This window comes from Oryzias melastigma, linkage group LG24 (genome assembly GCF_002922805.2).
Source record: "Oryzias melastigma strain HK-1 linkage group LG24, ASM292280v2, whole genome shotgun sequence".
NCBI lineage: Eukaryota > Metazoa > Chordata > Actinopteri > Beloniformes > Adrianichthyidae > Oryzias > Oryzias melastigma.
The window spans coordinates 12,151,702-12,171,750 of record NC_050535.1 but is presented as its reverse complement, the minus strand read 5'-3'; the positions used below and the strand labels follow the sequence as shown (position 1 = coordinate 12,171,750).

The 20,049-nt window shown below is 41.2% G+C and overlaps 2 protein-coding genes across 2 annotated transcripts; both read right to left on the bottom strand.

The window, feature by feature from the left end:
• Positions 1–849: 849 nt before the first annotated feature.
• Positions 850–8,539, bottom strand: LOC112157736 (calmodulin-1). The gene is made up of 6 exons (XM_024290686.2): positions 8,385–8,539; positions 5,343–5,373; positions 3,512–3,655; positions 1,430–1,536; positions 1,201–1,336; positions 850–950 (listed from the first exon to the last, which is right to left on the bottom strand). Exons 1-6 carry the CDS (start codon positions 8,385–8,387, stop codon positions 922–924), a joined length of 450 nt encoding a protein of 149 aa, XP_024146454.1. The 5' UTR covers positions 8,388–8,539; the 3' UTR covers positions 850–921.
• Positions 8,540–10,573: 2,034 nt separating this feature from the next.
• On the bottom strand, positions 10,574–16,200 carry LOC112157735 (26S proteasome regulatory subunit 4). Its single transcript, XM_024290685.2, has 11 exons — positions 16,109–16,200; positions 15,273–15,326; positions 14,361–14,457; positions 13,983–14,107; positions 13,710–13,895; positions 13,502–13,630; positions 13,041–13,137; positions 12,217–12,406; positions 11,953–12,104; positions 11,385–11,539; positions 10,574–10,836 (listed from the first exon to the last, which is right to left on the bottom strand). The coding sequence occupies exons 1-11, from the start codon at positions 16,109–16,111 to the stop codon at positions 10,702–10,704; spliced, it is 1,323 nt and encodes a 440-aa protein (XP_024146453.1). The 5' UTR covers positions 16,112–16,200; the 3' UTR covers positions 10,574–10,701.
• Positions 16,201–20,049: the final 3,849 nt, after the last annotated feature.

Genomic DNA, 20,049 nt, shown 5'->3' with positions numbered 1-20,049 from the left:
ATGTACAACTTGGAATGAATGTAAACTGAACTGGGATGAGGAGCGGCGGCGACGGCCGGCGTGTACTGGGAGCAGAACACACCCCCTCACCACGCTCTCATCCCAGTTGAAAAACAGAAGAAAAGTGAAGGCCAGTGATTCTCTTTTGCAAGAAAAGAGGACACACAATCCATCTTAGCGAAGAAAAAAAAAAAGAGAAAGCTCACGGTAAGACTCTGAGTTCCCCTCTTTTTTTGAGAGAGGACAAACAATAATTAAGATCCAAATAACATAAAAACAAACAAAAAAAACATGCCAAATGTTCTTTTTTTGTACATTTTTTTCTGTTTTTACCTAGCATACAATTAAGTCCCATTCCGCCTTTATAGTTAGAACTTGGTAATTTCTGTCATCTTAACAGTACAGGGTTCCTCCCCAAAATACAAAACAAAACAAAAAAAGGAACCACCAGGACGGCTTATAGTGATCAGAACGCTCTGGTCTGGGAAGGGGGCGGGGTTAGTGCTCTGGTCTCAAGCTGCATGCATGAAGAACAGAAAACAGAGAAGAAGAAGAAATGGCCAGCCCAGACATCAACCACTAGCAAACGGAACTGGAAGGAGTTTGCTAAGTGCTTTAGCTTTACTCTGAAGGGTCCTGCTTTTATTTTGTCAAGTAATGGTGCTTAGCTGATCTGTTGGAGGACGGAGGGGGCGGGGCAGGATCACTAACCATCGTTTTCATGCAGACGTTTTTGTACATTTTTTTCTGAGTGGACAGTAGGAGGTTTTTTTTTATTATTTCAACATTCAATTGTTTTCTGTACAGAAACAGTATGAATAAATGAAAATTTGTTTTTGAAGAGGTAAGTAAAACTTTTTTTTTTTGTTTTTGTTTTTTTTTCTTTTCTTCTAAGAGGGAGCAGGTGGGGGCGGGCCAGCTTCACTTTGCAGTCATCATCTGTACAAACTCTGTGGAGAGGAACAGGACAGTCAGGTCACCAGGAGGTTCACAGCCTCAGCTGATAAATGCTTTGATTTTTTAAAGCTTTTCCTTTAAAAAAACAATCTGAGCAGAAATGTCCTAATTACTGTCCTCTTTCTTGAATAACATTACATTAAAGACTGTCACTATGAAGTAGGACACTTTCAGGATTCCTCGCCTTCACTGTGTTCTACAAAATGTCTCGAGGAAATGGAGAAAAAAAAAAAAAAAACCTACCTTCGTAGTTAACCTGTCCGTCTCCGTCAATATCTGCTTCTCTGATCATCTCGTCCACCTCTTCGTCCGTTAGCTTCTCCCCCAGGTTTGTCATGACGTGACGGAGCTCGGCGGCACTGATGTAGCCATTTCCATCCTGGAGAAGAGACGGCGAAGGAAGTTAAATAAAATGAGTAAATAAAAAGAGGCTCACCGCCTGCAAACAACAACGTTTTAAAGGTTTTCTTACCTTGTCGAATACTCGGAAAGCCTCACGGATCTCCTCCTCGCTGTCAGTGTCCTTCATTTTTCTGGCCATCATAGTCAGGAACTCTGGAAAGTCGATGGTTCCATTACCTAGATGGGGGGAGACGGTGTTTAATCAACAAAAACTGCAATTGCTTAAAAGCCGCATTCTGCTGATGAAGACGAGTCGACCTAAAATATTAATTTGGAGCCCCTCCTCCTCCCCTCTCAGTGTGAAATGCATTTATTATCACACTGATTGTGTAAGCCCCGCCCCTTCTCTGATAAACAGGCTGGGAGCAGTTGGAGGGCACATGTACGGATGTGTGTTTCCTACCCCCCGTCAGGGAAGCCCAGGGAAAATGTCTGGCGGGGGTCTTGGCCAGTCGTCCATAATTAGGACATTTAATCCAGCCTGGGGGGTCCGCATGAATCATGGCGGTCCAGTCAGAAACCGGGACAGACGTAGGACACGCCGCTTCCTGTTTCTGTTTGATCCAGGAGCTGGATGTGGTTTCAGGTGGTGGCGGCGGCAGCTGCTGTGCTGCTAAGGTCACATATGGGATGTGGAGGGATCAATATCCATGTAGCTGTTGTCAAAACAGGATTAGCAGCGGATCAGACTCTCTTGACGGCAGACGGATCTATGAGGAGCTCAGCGGCTCGCCGGCTGCACTGCAGGAGGAGAAACTGAAGCAACCGAACAGCCATTTATGGAAATCCAAAAACAAAAACATTGTCAGATATCGATCCGTCGATTTCCATAAAGCACAGAGGAGGGGAGGAGCTTAGCAGATTATCCACAGGGTGGGATTGTGTGCAGATTAACCAATGAGAACGCCAGGCTCGGAGAGGCGGATAAAGCCCGGCGGAGCAGGGGAGTTTGTGGGACAGAATGGGATGATGTGATGGGGAAAGATGGTGATCCTGTTGCCCGCGGTAACCATCTAAAGACTTGTTATCTAACGGAAAGAGACATCCAGCAGAAAAGGAGGCGACACATGCTGCTGCAAGGAGGAGGGACGGAAGAAAGAGAGGAAAGAGGGCAGATGGGAAGAGAAAGAAAATGGTGGGAGGTAAAAAGACAGAGAGAGGAAAAAAAGAAAAAGAGGTAGGAAGGAAGTGAGTGGGCGGAGGAGGAGAGAATGGAAGGAGTGAGGCGAGTGGGAGATGGTTACACATGACTGTAGAGGCTGAGGCGTCTCCACACGTGTGCTCCTCTCTTCTCCCCGAGGAGCAGAAATTCAACATCCTGGCGTTCAGATCTACGTTAGAGGAGTTTCTGGATCTATCAGATGATCCATCCGGCTCCTCTGCTGTTTGTTAATAAAGCTGGACTGAAAGGGCCGGCTGACGCCACGGCCGCTGATGTGGGTACTGGATGTGCAGAGTGCAGGGGGAGGGCTTATATAACCACTTTTATTTTCCATTACTAGCTTCACTGCTGTCTGACCTAGATTGCATCAGCCGAAAGGAGGCAGAACAAGAGGAGGATGCCGAGTGTGGCTGTTGGGGAGCACTGAGGACATGTTAGCGTGGAGGGGGGGGCATTGATTGCTCCTGATCAATGTGGGCCCATTACGAATTCCCGTGTGCCCAGAATGCACCGCTGGAAGGTCTCTTTTAACAGCCGGCATCTTCTGGACCTCAAGGTCAGTCGGTTTAAGCGACCGCCTCCTTCTGTCCTCCTTTTACAGAATAAATCAACAGCTCCACGCGTGACTAAACAGAAGGAGGCGTCACATGACTGATCAGACAGTTGGTGGAGACGCTCGACGCCACTGTTGGAAGCTGAGGAGATGATGCAGTAATGGATGCTGCAGCTAATCCTCAACCCATTTGCAACAATAGTTTTAACTCCACACGCACGAACAGCAGCCCCACGCCATTTCTGATAGTTTAAGAGCAAACTGCATTGAAGGGGGCGGTCCTTACGTCCTGCAGTGAAGGGTGGAGGTCACCGTTGATTAAAAACAGACGTATTAACCTAAATATTCCCCTCTCTCGTCATCTGTGAAACCTCCACAGCACTAGCAATCGACCGTCGTGTTTTTGGCATCGGTGGTAGACGTCCCCGCATACTGACCGTCAGCATCCACCTCATTGATCATGTCCTGCAGCTCTGCCTCTGTGGGGTTCTGGCCCAGCGACCTCATGACGGTGCCGAGCTCTTTGGTGGTGATGGTGCCGTCTCCATCCTTGTCAAATAAGGAGAAGGCCTCCTTGAACTCTGCAGGGATGGAAGAAAAAAAGAAGGTTGATGTCAGGACAACGCAGCCAATCGATGTCTTATCTGCACCAGAACAGGGGTGGTGCCAAAAAAAACCTCCAGGCAGCAGATAAAGTCAATATTTACAGAATCTTTCCTTTGTGTCAACAGGTTTCTAGGATAACATGCAGACTAACCCATCAGAGGGGATGCTAAGAAATGGATTTAGAACAATTTAATCAGCAGTATGAGATGATTGACAGAATAAACTGCAACAAGAAAACTCCCACAAGGTTTATTTATGAACAACTTTCAGGGCTTCACGTTGATTATTTGAAGTTTTGTCTGGAAATTCATCTGCTCTGACTTAAAAAAACAAAAACCTTCAAAAGAAAAGCTGGTATATGTAAAAATAAAGGACTGATCCTAACAAATGGCTGCAGTCACACAGTTTGGTCCAATTTCCAGCTTAGAGTTATTAGAGCATGTGATGGACTAGAGTCCTAATCAGGGTGTAATCCGCCTCCACCCAATGACAACCCCACCCACCCAATACAGGATGAAACACTTCTAGAAAATAGTGGGCTGTAAGGGTTGAAGATCATTAACCAGCAGAGAGTTTCATCCAATCTAAGGTAAGCTTAGGTGGAGCCACCACACCAGCCTTCATCTTCCCTCCATGGAGGAGAGGCTATGAAAAGCAAAGCAGAACAGCTACACATGTGTGTAGGTGAGAGCTCCGACTCTCCTCAGGTAATCTGATTTGTGCTTGGCTGATTGAAGGGTCTGTTTAACCGTAGCTGCTGCTTCTGCTACACCCCTGTGACGACACCCACACCAGGAGCCGACACCTGTGGAGGTGGCTTTGATTAGTGGTCCTGTTCAGGCTGGAGGGGGTATGGACTCCCGCCAGCAACCCACTCCAATTGAAATAGAATTTCTAACATGTTCTTGTGGCATTTTCTGGTGACCGAGGACAAATATCAAGAAAATTAAGATTAAAATAGCATTTTTTGAGCATTTCTCTCTTCAAATCGTTGTGAATCAGGAGCAGATGGAAAAAAATCCAGCTAACTTGTTACGTAGAAAATGCGCTGGACTGACCACAAGGTCCCTGCTCCAAACTCAGCAGGAGGGGAAGAGCGGGTGGGGTTGTTCCATGCCAACAGTCCCACCCACAACTCAATTGAAATTTCTAATGAATTCCTACCGCTCTGCAGAAACTACTTCCTTGAAAGAAACTGTTTTTTTTAAACATCTTTTGGCTGAAAACATAATTAAAAGTCCACTGAGAACGATTTGAAAATAGATCAAAAGATGATCAGAGTGGGACTGAAAAGCTGTTTATTTCCAAAAAATGCAACAATTTAAAGATTATTTTGAATGAATTCATTTCCTCAGAGAACCAACAGACAAATGTTACAACATCCCACCTCAGAGCTCAAACTCAGAATTTCACTTCTTAAACTGACCCACATTAATAGATCCATCAACCTCAGCTTTTGCTTGATATGATAGTTTATCATTTTTAGACTTAAAGGTCACGACCTCCATGGCGTATCCTCCTCTAGAGGGTTATGCTTGATTTCTGGTGATGTGGAAGAAGCTGTAATGACCTTCCATGTTCGTTGAATGACACAGAGGGGGGCGGAGATAATCCACTGGTAAACAATCTCCCAAACAGCAGTAAAAGAGGAGGCATTTTTACCTGCAATCTGCTCCTCTGTTAGCTGGTCAGCCTACAAAAAATAAAGGAGATAAGTTAGAAAAACCTGTTCCCAAACAAGCCCAACATCAAAAGCATAACAGGTTTAGTCATTGCATTCTTTGTAAGCCCCGCCCAGCAGCTGATAAAAGGTTCAGGAGGTCGGCTGTGCAGAGTCATCACTTCAGCTGGGCTGTCACAATGCACAATGGGTAACAATCCCAACTAATATTATGACCTAAATGGCTCCATGTCTTTTAAGAAGAATCCCACCACACTCAATTGTGTTAGTTTAGTCTTTTGGTCCCAGGACACAATCCAACAATAAATGATGCTGAAAATCGATGGGAGGACTTGGCTCTAAGTATCAATACTTCAGAAATGTTCATTTCACTGGAAAGATAAGCTTAGCGGAAAAAGGACGGAAAGCGCCCGCTGGATGAGTGGTTTCATGGTTCTTACTCATCGTGGATACAAGGGCGGGCTGCCTCCTGCAACGCCACCAGGAGCGGCTTTATGGAGACACATCAGAGGTGGTCGCGGCTCAGTTTCCCTGCTGTCAGCTCAGTGACTCACACACACTTTCAGTGACTTGGAACAAGCGCTGTACAAAGTAGTTTAAATATATCTATGAAAAAAAACTTGGCTTTCAAGCGCACACCTTGAGCGAGTACATCCTCCCACTGACACCCTCCCACTTCCAGACTCCAGAATAAAAATGGAGGTTCCGATCCGCTCACAGGCCTCAGAGTGAGCTCCTCCTGCTTCATGCTTATCTGGATGCAGCCCAGCACACATTAACAACACGGCGGCCTCTGCATCCCGTGACTGCGCCGCCCCGACTCTCATGAGTGTCTGCAGGCGAGGCCGTCTCCAGTTTGGAAATCAAGCCAGCAAATTGAATTTGTTGCATAAGGGCTAGATTGCTTCAGAGTGGATTTAGAAGATCGCCACACAAAAACAGTGAAAGCTGACCTTTAGGTTTCCCCAAACAGAAAAGGCTCCTTTTGTGGTCGACTCAGGCTACTCAAGGTAACATTCTCCCTGCCTCTCAAACCTTCCTCTTTGGTGACTCAGGGCGATGGATCCTCCCCTGGCTTGGACCCAACAATTTGGGGCCTTGACTAGCTGCAGCACCGCAGAGACAGGCTCATCTTTTCCCCTACTGGAGTTTGTTTTTTCCACCTTAAAGAAGCCTGCTGTTATAGAGGGAACTCCCTGTGATTCACTGCTCCCAGCTTCAGTTCAAACAGCAGCTTGTAGCGTCGTGTGAAGCTCTGCTGGAGGTGGTCCACCGACTGTTGGACAGATCCGCCGATTCCCAGACAGAAGGCCTGAGCTCTTTGGCAGCCAGGAGGCTAATCGGGGGTGTATTTCGCTCTCACTTGACGACATATCCCTTTTAACGAGTCTTCCCCTGTTCACGCTTATTTTAATGAGTTAAAGGATCCCAGATGAGGCCGACCTTCTCATTTAACAGCATTTTATCAATGTTTAATGGGCTTTTTTTGTGTGTTGCTGATTTGACACACAAACATTTGGTTTGTGTTCACCAAGGTGTGGATGCAGGACACGTGCTTCCTCACTGTGGGGGCTCTGCGGAGAGTTGGACGCCTTTTTCCTCCGTCTGAGGGCTTTGGGGTAAACAATCGCAGCGTCCGAGCTACTCCACCATATGGCTGCAGCTGGTGGTGATAGTGGTGCGCCACATAGAGAGGAGATTTTTATCTCCCCGAGACTCTAAAGCGTCGCCTCAGAGTATTCATTATTCAGCTCGGGCGGATCAGGTGTGCTTCCATTTACAAAACACACGAGCAGGAACGGGATCTGGGTTGCTCCCGCCACTTATAAGAAGCTTCCATATCAATTGGAAGGGGGTATCTGAGTGGGTTCATTGCAGCTGATAAGGAGTTTATCTTTTTTTTTTTTTTTTTTTGTAAAATAACGTGTGCAAAGCCACAACAATTCAACTTAACACTCCAATTACAGAGCTGCAACCTGAAACTGAATTGTAGTTTGATACCATATGAGGGATATCTGATCGCGACAGAAGAGGGGGGGTGATAAGGCTGCTGGAGCCTGTCCATCTCTGCACTCAAGATCACTAAAGTCTACAAATTTATATATACATAATTTTCTGTTGAAAATAAATGGTGTTATGTCTACATGCAGGATTTAACTGCTAAAAATAAGAGAAAGGCTTCTTGGGTAAACTCACACTGGGTGCTGCATTTGCATAACATCGAAAATTTGCAAGGAGGCAACCAAATCAGCCCACATAACACACATGGATAAGCCAGCCCGCGATAAACTCCTGCCAGGCTGCAGGGGAAGGCGTCCCGTCCCCGCCTCCTGGAGCCCGCGCGGCAGCCGGGAGAGTCGGGCAGCCTTCCGGGACAGAAATGGTTCGCTTCCGCTGCGGAACCGCTCAAACAGGAGGGGGGGAAAGAATGGTGCAAGCCCCACCAATGGGGAACCCAAACGCCGGAAAGCCTCGCGCCACGCACGCGCGTGTTTGTAGACAGAAAAAAATGAAAAGGGAAAAAGAAAAAAGAAAAAACGCGGACGTTCCCCCCGTCCAGCTTCCACCCATGCTTCCCACCACGCCTGCGCCTTTCCAGAAACGCAGAATAATGCAGTAATAACCCAAAATAGCTTGCTAGCTATTCCGCTAGCGTCTATCTGGGTCCAGGTTTTAAATTCGAGCTGCAGCCATGAAGGAGCTACCTGATCCCATCCAGCCGTTCAGCCCACAGCTTTGACAATTTACCAAACATTTAATCTAAGAAATAGTTCTAAAAATGAACAAATAAACACAAAAATGTAATAAATGTCGTTGCTACGTTTGTAAAACAGCGCCTCGCGGGTTTTTTCCGTCTCGTGTCTGCCCGGTAATAAGCGGAATCAATGAAAGAACAGCAAATACCGACATTTTAGCAGAAGAAGAAGAAGAAAAATAAGCCCCGGTACGTTTTCCCTTTTAACAAACATACCCCGATAATTACAACAAATTAGCAGGTTCCGACATGGAACGGCCATACGTACCATCTCAGACGGGTTCTGTGCTTGTTGGTCTGTGCGGGCAGACTCTGCGTTCGCTCGGTCCTTAGATGGAGCTCCACTGGCGGGTTTGGAGTGTGTATATCGGCCGTAGCGAGCAGCAGGGATCGTCTGTGTATCCCTCCGCCACGCTAGCACTTATCACTCACTTCCTCATTTCAGGTGCTTAGACGTTGCTGCAGGACGGCCTGTAGCACACGTCTGCACTGCAGGACTGGGGATTGAAGGCTATAAATTATTTATAATATTGTTTGAAAAGAGTTTATATTATCAACTTCAACCAAAACTGATTTTTAAGGTTCTTAGCATTTAAATGTAACAATAAAACTAGCTTTAAGTTATAAAATGGGCACAAAATATCAAATTTTATTTGAATTCTTGTCATTCTTATTTCACATGTCTATTAAAGGCCTCCAGGAACAATAAAGTAGCTCATAAATAAGTATTATTACTAAACTATTCATTAGAATAAACATAATCTCATAAGTAAACTGATATATTGCTTTGATTTGTTTGTATGTCTGTAAAATGATGGCTAATGATGGTAATTCAAAAAGTAAACTGTTAGCTTTTAAATTAAAATGAAAACATTTAAATAAGATAATCTTGGAAGTAAAACAATACAAATACTTCAGTAGGAAGCAGTTTTTTTTAATAGGGAAGTGCAGTTTCCTGGAAAAAGGCGCTAGTTTGCTCGCGGAAGGATACGTCAAGTTGAGGAAGCCAGGCGAGGCACACAGGCGAGATTGTGATGCTCGTGTGTGATGGCGCTTCTGATTGGCCACTGCGGACCTGCAATATTATACTGGATGTGTCGAGCGTGTTGATTGGCTAGACTGGACCTGCAATGCACCAGGCTGTGGCAATTGATGGAAACGTAATATATAAATCCATGGAACTTATAGTCAACAAACTCTCAGCGCCGCGCTCAAACACGGGTGTTAATTTTAACATGTTTATTTATTGGGTCTGTCAAGACGAAGGGAAATGTGACAGGCGCCCGGCGAATGTTTGATAGGCTCGATAAGGGAGGTGCGCACATCTGCTATTGGCCACCATAAAGGCTAGTTATGCCGGCGTGAAGTTAACTCCAGGAAAAGATGGTTTTGCTTTACTTATGTGTGGGATTATTTACTTATAGTAGCAGCATGTGACAGTCAAAATGCAGTATCTCGGGATCCACGCCATGACGACGCAGAATTTGGCGTAAAAATGGTCATAAATAAGCCCCCAAAAGCACGCCGCTTTTTAAACCTGGCAAAAGCGACACCTACTGGACAGAACTGGAATTCATGACTTAGTCAAAGTTCTTGAATTTTTTTAAAGGAATTTCATCGTTTTTTGTATTTTTTTAAATTGACAAAATAAATATTTTCAATAAAATTACTTAGAAAATATTTTTCTAGCATTTTAGTAAATAAAAGTAAGAAGTTTGGTAATTGTCAACATTTAAAATGGAAATCAAAATAAATGGAGAAAAAATTGAAAAAAAAGTTGGGGAAGTTACTTAAAATTTAGATAATCTTATTGGACAAAAAAATATTAAGAAACAAAAAACTTTATGAAACTTTACCCAGTTCTGTGTATTTTTATTTGTTTTTGTGTAGCTTCCTACAAAGAAAATCTATAAGTTTGAGTCCAAAACTTTTTCCTGCACATTTAATCAACTCCTATTAGACCCCAATATTTCTCCCAAATCTGTTTAAGTCAAAGCAGTCCTCCAACTGTCCTCGAACCCTAATGTTTTACATTGAAATTAAATGTTTTCTGTGTTTTACTGCGATGCATTCGCTGAGATTTTGATGTGTTACTGATTTATTATCTGGGGGTTTGCAAAGCGCTGCAGTACAGCAGCTTCATCTTTTTTTTTTTTTTTACTTGGTCAAAGCCCTGCTGCATGGGGGCCACTTTCTGCTGACTTACACGCGGTTCCACATCACGAGTAATTAAATCAACGCTGCCAATCTCCAAATATACGACTGCAGCAGCAGCAGCTCGGCTGCATCTGCACCACTCGCAGGCTTGACTTTCAACAAAAAATAAATTAAAAAAAGGTTAATATTTGATTATTTAATTAGAAATCTCCTGGCAGATAAGACCAAACTGTCGTCCATGTATTTGGGAATCATTCATCCCCATTTATTAGACATAAAAATCAAAAGGAGCAACCCAGATTGGAGATATTTGAATGTTTATTTACTGTTTTAACACATAACGGTAACAGAAGGGGAATTTCCAGACACGACAAGCGCAAAATATATCAAAACTCTGCATCGAGGGGGTGTGGGGAGACGAAAGGGGGTTACAGGTAAAGCCCCTCGGGCGTGCCCTCCTGCTTCTTGTAAAGGACGTTCTCCTTGGATTTCTTGAAATCCTCGTTGGTGACTTTCATGCGGCGCTCGCGCAGAGCCATGAGGCCCGCCTCTGTGCAGATGGCCTGAAGGGGTTAAAAGATGAGAAGGTTTTTAAAAGGATGAAAAAAACAAACTTGTTTATGTTTGTTAGAGTAAAGCGATTAAAAAACAATAAAAGTTAAGGGTTGAAGTTGTGTTGAAAGAAGTATCAAGGTGTTATTCCGTTAACTTCCACAAGAGGGCAGTAAACATATAGACCTGGAGGTCCACTTCAACAGTGCTGTCTACTTTTGTGTTCAGTTGTGGGTGTGAGGAGCTATAAGCTAGCAGGAGAGCACATTAACGGAGAGCTCTCGGTTATAAGTGACGGGAAGGGGGCCGGGGTTGCTACGCCCAAAACTCACAAGGGGAATTTCTAAAGAATTTCTGCTGCTCTGCAGAAACTATGTCCTAAAAAACAACTGATTTTTGCTAAAAACAGCATCATCATAATTAAAAACCACCGGGAATGCTTAAAAATAGATCCAAAGATGATCGGAATTGGATTTTAACATTAACAATTCTTAAAATTAAGTCTTTTTTTGTTGTTGACTTAGGTATATTTAAAAAAAAAAAAAGTCTATTTCCTCACCTTAATATCGGCTCCTGATAGGTCGTCCTTTGCCAGAATCAGGTCATCCAGGGTGACGTCATCAGCCACAGTCATTCGACTGGTATGAATCTGGAAGATCCTTCTTTTGGTCTTCTCGTCTGGCAACGGGAACTCGATTTTCCGGTCGATTCTCCCTGAGCAGCAGAGTCGACAAAAAAAAAAAAAAACTGATGACATTCTCTCCAGCTCAGACACTGAAGCTGATAAACGAACTGGAGTGAGTTCACTTTATTTAAGAGCAGGTTTCTGCCAGGGTTTGTCTACGTATTGATCGCCTGACGCTGCTTTTGCTTCAAACAGTGAAATGAATGACATGTTCCTGTCTGAGGGAACAATACTGGATAAAGCTGAGAGGAAAATCTGGTTTAGTGTGTAAAGGTTAAAGCCACATAGATGTCATAAATACTCTCTTCCAAAGGCAGACTTTTCAATTTCCACCGCCTGCCATGACTCAGCAGCCGTTTCCTCTGATTTACAGCACTGCAGGCATGTGGGGGGGATCGGAGGCGGATCCTGCAGGATCTGCGCTGATCGGAGAGCCACTGACCGGGTCTGATGAGGGCCGGGTCCAGAGTTTCTATGCGGTTGGTGGCCATGATGACTTTCACGTCGCCCCGCGAGTCGAAGCCGTCCAGCTGGTTGAGCAGCTCCAGCATAGTCCTCTGGATCTCCCGCTCTCCTCCGGAGTTCGAGTCGTACCTGCAGGACGCAGAGCGGGTTTCCATGACAGTCTGAGCTGCTGCAGGAGAAAAGCTTGAAGGTTCCTTCATTTAGGGAAGTCCTCCCTTCTGAGGACTGCTTCATGCTCTACCTCTTGGTGCCGATGGCGTCGATCTCGTCGATGAAGACGATGGAGGGGGCGTGCTCCTCCGCCACCCTGAAGAGCTCGCGCACCAGCTTAGGCCCGTCTCCCAGATACTTCTGGATCAATTCTGAGCCCACAACGCGCAGGAATGTGGCCGATGTCTGGTTGGCGACCGCCTTGGCGAGCAGCGTCTTACCTGGAATTTGAAAAACCAAGGAGATTGGAATACTTTAAAAGACTCACTCGGATGAAAATGGTGGTTATTGAAATTTTAACACATTCTTGTGGAGTTTTTCTCATTATGGATGTATATAAAGAAAAATAAGATACATTTATTTATTCAAATCAATGTGAATCAGCAGAATTTCCATTTGAAAAATAATTTATTTGTGATGTAGAAATCACTTTAGGCGGACCACAAACTCCCTGATCTGAGCTCTGAAAAACAGGGAAGGAAATTGGGGACGCCAACCACGAATGTTGATCAAACCTGAAGTATTCCATCGTCTGTGTTTGTCTTCTGCAATACCTCCTCCTCATCGCTTCTGTTTCTGCGCTTTTATTTACTCTGATTATTGCTTGATTAATAAGAATGTAAAAAAGGCAAATAAAAATGGTTTCTGTGGATAAAATCCTCCCTGCAGCCTCATAAATGATAAAAACCACCAACAAAAAGGTTTAGATTTTTTCAATAAATTAAATGATAATTAAATATGACAACAGTTACTGATTGTGTGCAAAAAGAGCAAAACCATTGGAAGAATATTATGTGAAGGTGATCTACCCAAAAGCTGCTAAACTAGCCTGTAGAAAGGACTGAAAGGACTCGCCTGTGCCGGGGGGCCCGTATAAGATCACCCCTTTGGGAGGTTTGATGCCCATCTCCTCGTAATACTCCGGGTGGGTGAGGGGCAACTCCACCGACTCCTGTTGAAACCCAAACACAGGAACATCAGCAGGACCGTCTCGGGTAGGTCAGATCAGGCTTTTCTGAGTCATTTGATTTTGAGTATCTGCCGATACGAGTACCGATCTGATAGTAACAGATTTTAAAAAAATGAACACATTTTAAGAAACAAAAACAAGCTGACCCAGATTTTTATTTTATTCACCTTTTTTCATGCTCACTTCTGTGAAATAGTTTGAACATAAAAAATAGTGCAACTTTACACACAAAAAAAAGAATTTTAACTAAAAAAATAAGATAATTAGTTATATGAGAAAGTTTGATTTCTGATCACATGATCAGACCTGGACTAGTTTCAGGTTCTGCTCACAGACTCGGATGTACCTTAATTTCCTGGATCTGGTTGTCCAGTCCTCCTATGTCCGCATAGGTTTCCTGTGGGGCTTTCTCCACCTTCATCACGGTCACCAACGGGTCGGTGTCGTCCATCAGAACTCCGATCACAGCATGAACCTAAGACGATCCGACAATCAAGCCGTTTAAAACTGCCCTCGTTTCTGTTTTTTCCTCTTGTTCTCGTCGATAAAGTTACCTTGTGGTTGAGCAGGACCGAACAGCCCGGCTCCAGCAGATCTTTATCGACGAAGGACAGGATGCTGACGTAGTGCTCGGACCCCACTGAGGTGGAGACGATGGCGTGGTTGTCGTCTATGATTTCCTCCAGAGTGCCGACGGACATGGGGGTTCCCCGCAGGTCGTCCACCTTCGACCTCTCCTCCTGTTTTCAGAAGAAAAGAAAGCAGAGGCTGGTATTTGTCTAAAGCATGAAGCAGAAGAGTGGAAGCCGTCAGGCTCTAAGGCGGACCTCCTGCTTCTCCTCTAAGGGCTTCATCTGCTCCTGGTTCCTGATGAACTCCTCCTCCATCAGCAGGTAGTCTTTAATGCGCTCCTGTTTTAGCAGCTTCAGGCGGCACTGGGTGTGAGGTGTTACTGAAAGTTGCAAACGAAAAATGTCAGCAGCTCATAAATACAGCAAAACTTCAGAACGCAACTCCAGACGTTATATTTACTCTTAAAGCAGCAAATCAAAAAGAGTGGTGCTCATATAAGAGTTTCTCCACGAGTTACCAACATGTCTACTACAAGCCCTCAAAGTTCTCTGCAGTTCCACAAGTTTATCTAATCTAAGATTATTCTAAAAATAAAAAAATCAGACCAAACTTCTTTTAGCTTCCTTCCTTACCCAGTGGTAGTTTGCTTGCAGCATCAGGTCCTTTAGTCTTCTTCTTTCTCTTTCCAACTCTGGTGGGAATTGGAGGCTCGTATTTCTTTTTCTTATCCTTTAATAATTGAGAAAAACAGCAAACATTGTTTAAATTCTCTACGGTAATTCTTTAATAATTATAAATAACAAGCCCAATGAATCAGTTTGAATTCAGAAGTCCATGATTAGCTTTGATTAAATGGGATTTATTTTTCAAATTTTCATTCCAAAAGCAATAATTAGGGATTAAAAACTGTCTTCAGATGATTCAAACAAAAAAGTGATGCTTTCATTAACAAGTTCTAAATTTTAACATCAAAAACTGTCAGAGAAACAAAAAGTGTTAAAAACTATTGCTTTGACAGAGGTCTACACAGCAGATAAAAGAACAAAAAGTAAATTCAGACAACATTACAAACGTTTTCATTTGATTTGAGATAAGTAACTAATTCCTCTAATCCTGCCTCCTTTTAAAGACACTCCAATAAAAATCCTGTTTTTGGTGTTTTTAATGTGCTCTTTTAGCATTTTTCTGATAATGAACAACATATATAAAAAAAGATTAACCTTAAAACAGCAATTCTGAGTATTTCTTTGTCAATTTTTTTTGTGAATCAGGAGCAAACAAAAACATGTCATTCCAAAGGATTGACATTCAAAATATTCTAGGAAGAAAACAAGCTCCCTGCTCTCTGCAAAAAATAAAAAATAAAACAAAAAAGGGAAGAGCGGGCAGAGTTGCTCAGCACCAACAGTCTCTTCTTATCTGTTTTTTAAAGCATCTATACTGAAATGAGCACATTTTTTTAAACCATTGTAGGGTGTCAATCCCTTCGATATTTGTTTTGATTTCCTTTTCCTGTTTAAATAAATAATCATCAGCGATCTTACCTTGTCATCCTTCTTTCCACCTCCCGGTCCATGGCCTCCACTCTGACTTTGACCCTTGAAATAAATCAAACATCAATCAATAAATCAGACAAAAAAATTAGTAAATTTACTTTTACCTGTGTCGGGGTTCCTACAGGCTTTTACGCTTCAATTTTTAGACTTTTTAAAGCTTTTAAGCCACTTAAAGCAGAATGTAATGTCCATTTTAAAACCATACTGCCAAAAGATGTAGTCAGTTTCAGACACAATTCAAAAATTTACTATTCTCCTAATCAGGACCAAAACAAATTAAACTTGAAACGGAGGTGACTAAGTTTTAATGTGTTAATTGATACTAAAAATACAGAAACAAGCTTAAAACATGATCTAATACCCAAGGTACTATCAACATTGTAAAATGTTAAAACGTACTTTCAAATACTGTATTTATTATCAATAATATATAATTTTGATAAATTACTAGCATGATATGACTCGTATCACTACTTCCTGCAGGCTCCTATCTAAATTCTGAACGACAACAACTATTTACTCTACAAAAGGTTGAACAGAAGAAATATTTCAACGTTAAAAGATTTTCTTAGTAAATTAACCATAAAAAACGATTACGACCAAGAAAACCTCGTTCGTTAGCCCTCAGCTAGCAGCAGATACGGACCTCATTTGTGCTTTTCTTTTACTTCTCGTAATATACTTGGGGGTCAACAAACTACCTTTATATAAAATATTTTCATTTACATCACTATTTGTGGCAGCATTTTTTTCTAAAACCTTAATTAAAACGGGTATATAAATAAATTGAAACAAGCCGGAGACAAAACTGCTTGCTCACTTACCATTGTTGCTTGTCGCTGAAATGTGACGTCAGCGCTACGGCAACCGTATAGGACAAAAGAGCCCGGAGTAAAAGCGGCGCTCACAAGGTTCTCATTAATGTGGGAAAATGTTATTTAAGGCTTAATTTACAATTGAGTTACAATACATTGAATTGCAATGTCACCAGCAACGACGACAACAACCACAATTATCCAACATAACATATATAAAACAACGATATAAGACTTTTAACATAATAATACACTTAAACATAAAAAAATGACAGCTTAACTTTTGTTAGGGGTTCTCATTACGTTTATATTTATTAACAAATCAAAGTAATTTCAAGCCATTTTTCTTTAAAATCAAGTGACTGAAAATAAAAACAGAGCTCTTTGTGAAAAGTATTAAAAAGTGATTTGGTCTTTAGATTTTATTTATTGTGTGAATAAAAAAAGTTTCTTTGTGACATTAAGAACTATAATTTCTGGTCTATTAGTTTTCACCACCTGGAATAAAACGTTTTTCACATCCAAATGAACTGGAGCAGCAATTTTAGAAGAATATCAAAAACAATGCTCTTCTCAAAATGTATTGATAACTCCACAGTTAAAGAATAAATGATCCACATTCTCAATGTCTTTTAAACAAAAACTACCGCTGTTCTCTTCAAAACCAAATTGATGTCTCAAAAATTCCTTGGATGGTTGAATATCATTAATTATTATAAAATGAATCTGTTTTTTTGGCAAAATGCAAAAATTAAGAAATTTAGATCTCAATTCAATCACCTATTCTTTAGGAAAGTGTTTAGAAAAGTTTTTTTCTGATATGATGTTTTTAAAAGTTCTTTCACTTACATCACAGTTTACATGTTGTTTTTTAAAAAATAGTAATTAAATTGAAATGATTACTCTTTCAAAAATTTGTATTGCTTTATTCCTGTGTTACTTTCTGAAGTACTCTAAATATGTCTAAAGTTCAATCTAAAGCTAAAAAGAAAAAAATTAGCCATTAGTTGCCAATCAGACTTTTAGATATAGAGCGATTCGTAGTCAAAACACGTTTGAAAACATTTTTTCTTTGCCACAAAAGAAAAGACAGAGCTTTGAAGAAAAAAAAGAAGTAGATCACCAAAAGACTAATTAAAGAAAGTTCACCTATGAATCTTTTTGGGTTTTTTTTTTTTTGGGTGTGTGGGAGAAAGCTGGAGTAGAAAGACCACGCATGCACAAACAGAACATGCAAATTCCACACATAAAAGTTCCAATTGGGTTTTGAACCACCATCTTCTCAGTGCAAGACTTTAGTGCTAACCACTCCACCACCATACATTCTTCACTGAAGTAAATAAAAGCAAAAATCAGGAAAAAGTTCAAGTAGTGTCTTGTGTCGTAATGATGAAGTAGACTAGCGGGATAAGCCTGTTTTCTCCTGTTCCTTCTGCATACTTTTTCTAGGTGTTTGTTTTTTCTTGCTCCAACTCCATTTGGGTGATTTGGTCCTCAAACATTCAACCGTTGAAGCTTCACAGCTTTCAAGAAAAGTGAAATCAGGCAAATGAACCCCACCACTAGACTATTTCCTGGTATTAAAATCATTGACATATATGGTTACAATATAATAAAGAAGTTTGTAAACTTTTGTTGTGTTTGAAAATTACTTTATTTTTATTTTGTGATGTCCAAAATGTACAATTTCTATATTTTGTCATACAGATTCTTAATGAAAAGGAAAAGATAAAATATTGGAATTGAAGACCCCAAAGAAAAATCTTCTTTGGGAATGATTTGAAGTTAGTCCTGTCCTCACTTTGGTGCTCCTTTTCAACCTTTTCTTTACTGTAGATGCTCACTTTGCATTGTTTATAAGAGTATATCTCACTTTTTAAGAAATTAGTTCCAAAGAGATGTGGTGTGAAAAATTAAGGTTTAAATTGTATGAACTAAAATTAGAATGAACATCTTAGGAGATATACATGTTTTTTGCAGTGATAAACTGGTCAAAATTTTGAAAATCTTGGGCAGTTTGAAGCAGTTTTGGGGTTATATTCAGAATATAACTATATTTACATGAACCCGTGACTTTTGTGATATACAGAAGGGGCCAAAACAAAGTTCAAATTTCAAATTTAAAGGTTTTATGGTTATGAGACTTATGTTTTCAAATTTCACTCAAAAGTTTTTGTTGGACAGGTAATGTTACGTTGGGGTTGTGAGGGGTTGTAAGCTAGCAGGAGAAAGTGTGAACAGATGGATGATGGGAACTAAGGGAAGGCTTACTCCGCACAGCCCCGCCCACAACTCAGAGGTGTTTTTTTTTTTTTTTAGTGAATTGCTGCTGCTCTGCAGAAACTATGTTCTAGATTTTAGAAAATTATATGTTTTTTTATTTGGCCAAAAAACTGCATCATGGTAATTGATAAAAAAAAAAAAAAAACACTGGAAACAGTTTTAAAATAGATTATCTTTATTTTTCCTTTCTAGATGGAGAGAATGTAAAAATTCTGTTTTATATTTGAAGGAAGAAAACCACAAAAAATAGTTTTGTATAGAACTGAGAAAACGGAAGAGGGTTTTTGATACTTTCCAGTTTACATTAAAGGATACTTCCCCCCAAAAAAGCTTACCGGTATGTAATCTGGTTTCTCCATTGCAACAAAGTCCAAACAAAGGCTGCTGACACTCCCCCAGCTTCATAAAAGACACAATAAAAGATATGAAATCAAGTTACCGCCTCACATCTAGACTTGTTGTGTTCAGGTTTTTCCCAGAAACCAGGTAAGTTAAACGCATGTAAACAAAGCCATTAAGTCAGCTTCTTATGCTGTCAGTGGAAACTCAAGAATTCAAGCTCACACGTCTCTCTGATGACACTTCCAATTATTCCTCAACTTTTTGGAAAACTATCTGCGCTAAGTGATATTTTAAACAAATGTCATATTTTGACATAGTCTGACTTTCAAAATGTTGCTGCTATTATTATTATCTATTGTGCGAGGAGAACTGAATGACTAAATAAAACTGCACAGCACATATATGGACCAGTGGGAAATCTGATTGAACGTTAAAATGTCTTACTAACTTGATAGTTCTTAGCCTTTGGTGTTCACACTGGACGAGCAGGAAGGGGCTTCTTTTTCTTTTCTTTTTCTACGGTTTACTGGCTCATGCCTGCCACCTACTGTTGGTAGAGGCTAGGTGCAAAATATCAAACGGTGCAAATCTTGCAAATCTAGCTCCAGGCATAGTTCTATTGCGATGTATGAAATACTTGGTGTTATATAATTCTGAAACCAGTTATTAATTTCTTCTCCATGATCAGTTTTCAAATGAGTGGCTACTATGTGAATTAAATCCATACCCAAATCTGAGTCCCAGATTGGTTAAAATTCAAAACAATTTAACTTTTCGTTCAATAGTCATGCAATTTGTAAGTAGAGTCTGAAAACAGTCTTAAAAATATGCCCGGCAACACAGAGAAGCATGAAAAACACATTTACTTAGACTTTTCGTAGGAAGTGCTGGTTGCAGAGGGCAAGGGGGAACGTACATTTAAACTTTGAGTTTAGACACCAGGCAGACAGACAAGCAAATTGTCTCACAGGGTTGTTGTTTCTTTATTTTCTTGTGCAACTAGAAAAGACAACAGAACGATCGGGACAATAACAACCGGAAAGCCACGCAGCCAATCAGGAACATACAGCCACGCATTACAGCCAAAACAGCAGAAGCTTTTGTATCTAGTTAACTAAGTTAACACAAAACATCAAAACTCAGAAAACACTGACGCCTTCTGTTGTTGTTTTTTTTTTTTAATATCATTTGTAGATTGGGATTTTTTCTCTCTTAAAAAAATATTTTTTTAGTTTTTATTAAATGCAGTTTTAGCTCAAATCTGCCTCATTTTAAAGGCTAGAGTAAACTAGTTCGTTTCCGGCCATGAAAAAAAAAAAAAAAAA

Excerpts from the sequence above, each read along its gene's own strand:
- LOC112157736 (XM_024290686.2), bottom strand. Across the intron at positions 3,656-5,342 it reads AACAGAGGAGCAGATTGCAG|AGTTCAAGGAGGCCTTCTCC; the intron begins GTAAAAATGCCT and ends CCATCCCTGCAG. Across the intron at positions 951-1,200 it reads CGGACAGGTTAACTACGAAG|AGTTTGTACAGATGATGACT; the intron begins GTAGGTTTTTTT and ends TCCTCTCCACAG.
- LOC112157735 (XM_024290685.2), bottom strand. Across the intron at positions 13,631-13,709 it reads CGGTCCTGCTCAACCACAAG|GTTCATGCTGTGATCGGAGT; the intron begins GTAACTTTATCG and ends GGATCGTCTTAG. Across the intron at positions 12,407-13,040 it reads ATACGGGCCCCCCGGCACAG|GTAAGACGCTGCTCGCCAAG; the intron begins GCGAGTCCTTTC and ends TTCAAATTCCAG.